Source organism: Eutrema salsugineum, unplaced genomic scaffold (assembly GCF_000478725.1).
Source record: "Eutrema salsugineum unplaced genomic scaffold, Eutsalg1_0 scaffold_3, whole genome shotgun sequence".
In the NCBI taxonomy this organism is placed as follows: Eukaryota; Viridiplantae; Streptophyta; class Magnoliopsida; order Brassicales; family Brassicaceae; genus Eutrema; species Eutrema salsugineum.
Genome location: NW_006256756.1, coordinates 6069478 through 6077610, shown reverse-complemented (window position 1 = coordinate 6077610; position 8133 = coordinate 6069478). Strand labels below are relative to the sequence as shown.

Below are 8133 nucleotides of genomic sequence, written 5' to 3'. Positions count from 1 at the left end.
AGTGAAAAGAATCATCAAGTACGTGAAGGGAACGGTGGATCTTAGTATTTGGTACTCCAAATGGTCGAATCAGAACCTGGTAGAATACTATGACGCGGATTGGGCAGGAAGTGCAGATGATCGGAAAAGCACTAGTGGGGGATGTTTCTTTCTTGGAAACAACCTTGTGTCATGGCTTAGCAAGAAGCAAAAATCGGTGTCCCTCTCCACAGCTGAGGCAGAGTACATTGTCATGGGTAGTTGTTGCAGCCAACTCCTATGGATGAGGCAGATGTCCGCAGACTATGGGATGGACTCAAGGCCACTTCTAGTTTACTGTGACAACAAGAGTACGATAAGCATTTCAAAGAATCTTGTGAAACACTCAAGAATCAAGCACATTGACATAAGGCACCACTTTATCTGTGAGTTAGTGGAAGAGAAACAGGTAATAATTTATCACATTGTCACTGATTTGTAACTGGCTGATTTATTCACAAAACCTTTAGACTTTAATCGATTTGTCACCTTAAGAAACTTGATTGGTGTTTGTGGAATTTAACAAGTGTGTGAGATGTGCAGAACTGACACAGGTACTAACTCAGGGTGTATATGAGGTTCAGATTTAGCCTGGAGAATCATGGTGCAGAGGAAAAGAGCTGCCTGCCTTGTCGTCATGTCTGGGCGCCAGAACAGATTTCACTGAGAGAGCCAGACACACTGGATCAGGCTGAGTGTAAATCAGTCTTTGATAAATCAAGTGATGAGATTTACTTACACACAAATCAGCATCTTTGAGGCAGAAATTCAAATCTGTTAAAGACATGTCAAGGTGTCAGTGAATTTCTCTTGGTGAATAACGGTTGAAAACTGGCTAAAGACATGATAAAGACATTACAGTTTGACAGCTAGACTCTGCACTCAGTTCGACCAGACACTAATAATCAGGAAAAGCTGAGTATACATTGTGAGTCATGTGCTGAGTCAGTTTGTGTGGTAACTAAAAAAAAATAAGGTAAAAACTTGGTAAATCAATTGTTTTCAACAGCCAGTTGACTAGTGATGTGTGAAGGATTGCTATTTGTGGATGAGCCACTAAGCTCTTTTCGGATTAAATGTGTCAATGATTATCATGTTCTAAGTATTGTACTACTGATTTTCGTAACTTTGAGTTAAGAGGTGTCACAGTGAATAGGGAATGGCCCATGAACATATGACGCTGATTCTAGAGAAGCTCAACAGCAGCCCATGAAGGAAAAGAAAAGGAAAATCAAAAGGGAGGGGAAAATCGAAGTTGCTATATTTGCGGCAAATGAAAAGGAAGGGTCACAGAATTGAAACAAGGTGAAACCCTAGGTGCAGAGAATCATTCCGATTTAATTCAAGTCATCTCAATCTAGATCGGCCAATAAAATGGTGACTAGAACACACAGAGGAGTGATTGGAAAAATATCGAAGTCTAAGATGAGACATATAGCAAGAGATGCTTCACGACCTCACATCGTTGATGAGGCAAGTGCTGATGAAGGAAGTCCAATGGTTCCACCTGTTGGAAACGAAGAAGGAACTCGCAGAGACGCCGGAAGCGATTGTGAGTCGTTTGCGATAGCCGAGAAAGATGGCGGATCCTCGGTCAAACCAGGCGACGAATCAGAAACTGAAATTCAAGAGAAGGCCCAAGATCCAGAAGACCCAACAGAGCCGACGAGTGCTGATCAGGTCGATCCAAAGGAATCAGAACTGGAGGAAATTCGCGAAAGCGCTGCAGACGTTAGAGTTGAGCAACAAGAAAGCTCGAGAAACTGAAAGGGGCTACTGATTATCCACTGCAGAAATCTCAGTCCAGGAGTAATTCAAGAAACAGACAAGAAAGCGAAGTCTAACGATAGTGGTGCCTCCTCCGGCAAACTGATCTCGAAAAGAATCGCCAGCCTCAGCCTCAGAACCTCCAAAAGCTCCTGCTGAATCATCACAGTCCTCGAAGAAGCAAGCCGGATCCTGTACTAAAGTTACTCAGCAAAAGGTTCAGTCACCAGGCAAAAGTAAGAAAAAGAAGAAGACCAATTCTCAGGCCAAGAAAGAATATTCAGCTGAACAGAGGTACAACTTGTTTGCAATCTTTATATCTGGTGTGAAAGAATAGTTGATGTAGACGATGTGGATGAGTGGGAGTACCATAAAGTACTAATGGAGAGCAGAATGCGCTGGTCTGTGACGGATCTTGAACCCTACATGAGCAAGGTGGTGCGGGAGTTATACGCAGGACTGCTTTCAGAAACACCAAGTGATCCAACTCAGGTATTTGTAGTCAAGATCAGGGGAATGGATGTTAGGATCTCACCGGGCATAATCAATGAGACCCTGCGTCATGAGCCACTAACTGAGTCAGAGAGAAAGGAAGAGGGGGAGGCTGATCTTGTTCTAATCTCTGAGGTACTGTGGTACCTGTCACAAGGGCATCAGGCAGTCTGGGCTTAGCTAACATCGAGAGACTTTCCTCCCAAGATAGGTGCCTTGATGGTGATAGCTTTTTACAACTGGGTGCCATCCACAAAAAAGCATCATATCTCGGAGGATCGGGATAGGCTGGTCTACAAATTGGCTCATGGGGTCAAAGTGGATGTTGGATTGATGATCTTCCGGAAAATGCTCGATCTGAGCAAGATGATCAAAGGAGACCGACGATGACTGATGTTTCCATGCCTAATCAGCAAAGTCATCAACGCCAGCTCATCCTACAGCTCGTAGAAGGAGAGATATGGATCTTTCCGACTAAGTACAAGAAGGACCCTCGAAGTGGTGAAACCTTTCTCAAGAAGGAGGCGGCTGCAGCAACAGAGAAAAAGGCCAAAGGGAAACGGAAGAAAGAATCTTGGGAGAAGCCTCCATCAGCCTCAACGCCTCAAGCTCCAGAACCACATCATTTTCCTAAGGCAGCATTCAAGCCATCATCTTCTACTAGCAAAGTCCTCGAAGTGAATCTGGGGGTAGATCGAGTGCCAAAGGCTCCGGCACTTGAAGATGTCTCCTCAATCCTGTAAAGTCTGGGAGTGATTACGGCCATGCTGCATCAGGCAATCACAAGTAAGTCTGATTAAACCCTGTTTGAACTTGATCATATGTGTGCTTATCGAATTGTTTTTAGCATCTGTGCACACAAGCATGGGGAGAAAGTTGAAATCGATGGATGCATGACTTATGGGAAAGTTTTTTTCTTGTTGGGGTTTTTAATTATGTTGATTCTGGGGGAGTAAGGAGAGAAATTTAAATACTTGTGACTTTTTTTTTCTCCTTGAACTCGATTGCGATTTATGTTTAAGACTTGGCACTCCGTTGTGGTGAAACTTTTTGGGTAATCAGAATCATTTCAGAATGGTTTGTGGTTGTGTAGTTGTTTGGCTGTGTTTGTGCGTCTTCGATCTTATGAACAGGTACTTACGAGGCACATATGCTAAAAAGCGGGAGATTAGAGCTGTAAACAAAGCTGTAGCAGCACGTGTAGCAGTCGAGTTAACTCAAGGGGTGACATGGAGAAGACTTGCGGAGCAATCTACTCACGTGAAGGTGAGCTTGTAGCTGAGCTGGAACTGTAGAACGTGCTGGACACTTCAAGAGACGAGAAGCTGACTTGGACGAGAAGCTTAGAGTATCTTGAGGGAATTTCGGAGAATATGTCGAGTTTCCTTCATCTTATGAGAAGATAAGGAAATAGAAGATTTTCTTGAAGATTTGAATAAATCAACAAGGAGAGTCTCGGCTAGGGTTAGCCACAAAGTCCTATTGAATATAAATAGGTGTGTTAAAGTCTTGTAGGGTTTTTAACACAACTGAGAGAATTCTTAGCAAAATGGTGAGCAAATTTCTTGTAAGAATTTGTGAGGTAGAGTGCTAAGGGATTTGGATGAGAGGTTCTTGAATCACGTATAGATTCAAGAACATGGAAAGGTTAGAGTAGCAAATCAAGGGGTGTCTTGAGGTTGCTGTGAATCGGGTTCTGTATACTTGTAATTACAAACAGATTTATTAATAATATATTTTCGTGAAGAGAAAATCCCTGTATTGTATTCTGTGTTAATTCCTGAGTTACGACTCTTGATTTTCAAAAGTCCTCTTGGTAATACCCACCATTTCTCATTGAACCAGTAAAGGTGTGGCCTCAAATGCTTTCTCTCCATCTGAATGATGTCAGGTGGTGAATCGAACAACACCAAACACTTCTCATCCGAAATCTTGCAAATTTTTGGGCGGAATCGGTCGGAACCAGGCTTTGTCTATGAGTTCAGTAAGAAGAGTCCAAGAGTGATCCTTAAGCAAACGGACACAACGTTCTCGGAGTTTATATATGGCTTTAGGTTTTGTCTCAATTAATGGCTTTGTACTAGACGTTTTCAAAGCCATTGTTTTTATAAGAGATTTCGCTTCACAATCTTCCATCATCATTAGCTTTTCACTCTGAAACAGACCCCATACTTGATTACTTCTAGTATAAACAAAAAGAGAAAAATCGAAACTTTTTTTTTATCTGTCGAAACCCTTAAATTGAAAGGAACCTACTTTTCTTCTTCCTTTCAGAAAAGGCGGGGGAAGAGAAGAACGGCCGGTTCAGATCACAAATTGAAAATGTACCAAGGACCGGTTTGGTATATTGCTTCATATCACAAATTGGAAAATGTAGAAAGACCGGTTTAGTAGATTTCTTCATATCACAAATTAAAAATGTAGAAGCATATCACAAACTGAAAATGTAGGACAACCGATTTGGTATATAGCATCACAAATTGAAAATGTAGGACTGGTTTGGTATATAACTTCCCAAATTGAAAATGTAGAAGAACCGGTTTGGTATATAGCTTCAGATCACAAATTAAAAATATAGAAGAACCGGTTTAGTATATAGTTTCAGATCACAAATTTAAAATGGAGAAGTATATCACAAATGGAAAATGTAGGATAACCGGTTTGGTATATAACTTTACAAATTGAAAATATAGAAGGACTTGTTTGGTATATAAACTTCACAAATTGAAAATATAGAAGGACTGGTTTGGTATATAGCTTCACAAATTGAAAATTTAGAAAGACCTGTTTGGTATATAGTTTCAAATCACAAATTAAAAATGTAAAAGGACCGGTTTGGTATATAGCTTCAGATCACAAATTGAAAATGTAGAATGACCGGTTTGGTATATAGCTCGGATTAAAAGTTTTAATTCTTGGGTCAATTTTGGGCTTTTGGTGTTTATTCCGGCCCAAGTGAAAACGCTAGTTAAACCTTGTTCTTCGTTCTCCACCTGAGCTCCGATCCCTCTCTCCCTCAAAACTCGCTTATCTTGTCGTCGCTTAATTTCTCTCAGGTAAGCTTCTTCGACTTTTTCATCTTAGATCAATCGCGATTTCGCATCCCTCTGGTGTAATCGTTTGTATATGTAAATTTCCTTTTAACAAAAAAATGTAAATTTTCCTCTTTTTTTTTTTAAGTTCGGTATAAACCCTAAATCAGGGAACTGGCCCAGCTTTCGAATGCTAAGGGTGTCTTTAAAGAATCCATTAAAGTCTCTAACTTGTTCCTTTTCTTGTCTGTAGAAGAATATGCCAAAGGTTAAGACGAACCGAGTCAAGTACCCAGAAGGGTGGGAGTTGATCGAGCCTACTCTTCGAGAGCTAGATGCCCAGATGAGAGAAGGTTAGTTTCTCGATCTTGTTTTTTGTTATGATATCAAATCTTCAGATCCCTAAAGTTTGTTTCTTTAACCTTTTGTTTGTGCTCATTGTGCAGCTGAGATGGATTCACATGATGGCAAGAGAAAGTGTGAAACCTTATGGCCAATCTTCAAAGTCTCTCATCAGAGGAGTAGATATGTATATGACCTTTACTACCGAAGGGAAGAAATATCTAAAGAGCTTTATGAGTTCTGCTTGGATCAAGGCTATGCAGATCGTAACCTGATTGCTAAATGGAAAAAGGTAACGTTTTTTATTTCATTCTCGGTTAGACTTTATTATTGTCTTGTAGCTAGTGGTTTGAGGCCAAATTGTAGTGATTTGGAGTTTCTAATAGTAGTTTTGCATAGGACATTGAGCTGAGGATTCGTAAAATTGTGCTGAATTAGTTCATAGGACAATGGGTTTTGCAGCTGTTTCTCTGAAAATATGTAAAATTGCGCTTGCTTGGTATGATCTTACTAAAAGATGGGTGTTAGAACTGAGATTGCGTTGTTTTGTTTGGTAGGGAAACAAAATGTCTGGAACAAGAAAAAAGTGAGATGTTAATCTTCTGTTTGTTGAAACTGCCACTTTGTTTTGATTTTATTAGTTATAGACCAAATTCAACCAAGCTTTGCCAAATCCTGAACACTCCCCCAAACATGTTGATGATTGTTTCTCTTGAATCTCATATTAACAAAGTCCTTGCTTGCAGTTCAGATGGATAATATATGTGTGTAGGTTCCATTATCCGGATAGATTGATCTAGTATTTTACTTTTGTGAATTTGTGTTTGTTTGTCAGATATATCTATTTGTTACTAACTCTGTATAAACTCTTCTGTTTTGTGGAATTGCAGTCAGGATATGAACGTTTATGCTGCTTGCGCTGCATACAGCCAAGAGATCACAACTATGGAACAACATGTGTATGTCGTGTTCCCAAGAACCTGCGTGAAGAGAAAGCGGTTGAATGCGTTCACTGCGGTTGTCAAGGATGCGCGAGTGGCGATTAATCTCATAGCTTTCTTCACAATCGCTCACTGCTTGGATCGATTTTAAAAACAGTTTGAGTTTATTGTACGTGTAACGAAGAAGCCTCTTTTACTTGTCAACATCGAATCTCTCTCCTTTATTATACATTGAGATGTATGTAGAAATTTCTGGTTTAACTGAAGGAAGAACATAAATTCATCTGACACAGAATTTCTTCATTTGGAGAGGGAGAGAGAGAGAGGGGTTCGTGGACAAAAGAAGAAAAAATATCTGTTTTTTAATATAAATTATAAATTCTGTTTCTCTGATAAACAAATCAATTTTGATAAATAGAGAAGGGGAAAACTATACTGTATAATATAAATTTGTAAACTATACTAAATATAACATTATAAGTATTGAAGAGGAATTGATTAATAGTTTGAGTATTAAAAAAAAAATAGTTAATAGTTTATGTATTTTTGGGAGAACCAAAATAGCTTCCAGTAAAAAAAAGTTGAAGATGGTTGTTAGTTTTGTTTTGTTATGTTTCATTTGCTCAGCTACTCATGATAACCATTCGAAGTCTTATTGTTGATGCTAAAAACGCAGCTTTTACATGTCTAAAACTGCTTCATCACAATCTTATTATGTAGATTTTAGGATAACAAAAAGGATGACACTGGAACTACGCGATAATCATAGACATACAGCATATTTCAAAAGACCCATTCCTCTTCGGTGTTGCCCTTCTCGCTCACATACATACCGTCAAGAAACTTCTCAACATCTTTCTTATTCATATTTATGCCGATCAAAGAAGAGATATTTTTGAGCAATCAAAGTAAAGTAAATCAATAAAGGAAGAAGAATGAATAAATTATTGGGTGCTTTTTCTCAAAATGCGAAGCACATGCTTGTACTTTGTATAGTGCCCAAGAAAGGAGAAAACAAAAAATTATCAAGCACCACTTTACCAGGTTTTATTGAAACCCGTAATGCCAATTTTTGGACACAACCTTATATCTCAAGAAAAGAGATCGAGAACGATCATGGTTAAGGTGACACGAACATACATCAACACAAAACACAAACACACATAAACACTAAAACAGATGATTACCAGCTTCACTAAAACAAAGGACAATGATTGCAACTAAAGAGCCAAGGCTAGAAGAAAATCCAATTTTGGTCCTCAGAGTCATTAAACAGTGCTTTCAACATAGCAACTTTTTCAAATTGCTTTAGCAATTGGAACGATGAGTATAAACCTCATTGCAACTCATCATTGGACTACCAAGTACAACTCTATTTATATAAACCGATCGACCTATAAAGCAATAATTTTTTTTTCTTTAATAAGAAAGGCTTCTCGAAACAATGAATTGGATAATAAAAAACTGCATTCTTTTATATCTAAAGTTAAAAGTCAGATCCAAATGTAAGGATTGTGATAAACTTTAGAGAAAACACCAAA

The 8133-nt window shown here is 38.9% G+C and overlaps 1 protein-coding gene across 1 annotated transcript; it reads left to right on the top strand.

The window, feature by feature from the left end:
- Positions 1 to 5278: 5278 nt before the first annotated feature.
- LOC18014835 (protein BUD31 homolog 1) lies at positions 5279 to 6875 on the top strand. Its single transcript, XM_024154298.1, has 4 exons — positions 5279 to 5333; positions 5563 to 5662; positions 5756 to 5943; positions 6542 to 6875. Exons 2-4 carry the CDS (start codon positions 5569 to 5571, stop codon positions 6695 to 6697), a joined length of 438 nt encoding a protein of 145 aa, XP_024010066.1. The 5' UTR covers positions 5279 to 5333; positions 5563 to 5568; the 3' UTR covers positions 6698 to 6875.
- Positions 6876 to 8133: the final 1258 nt, after the last annotated feature.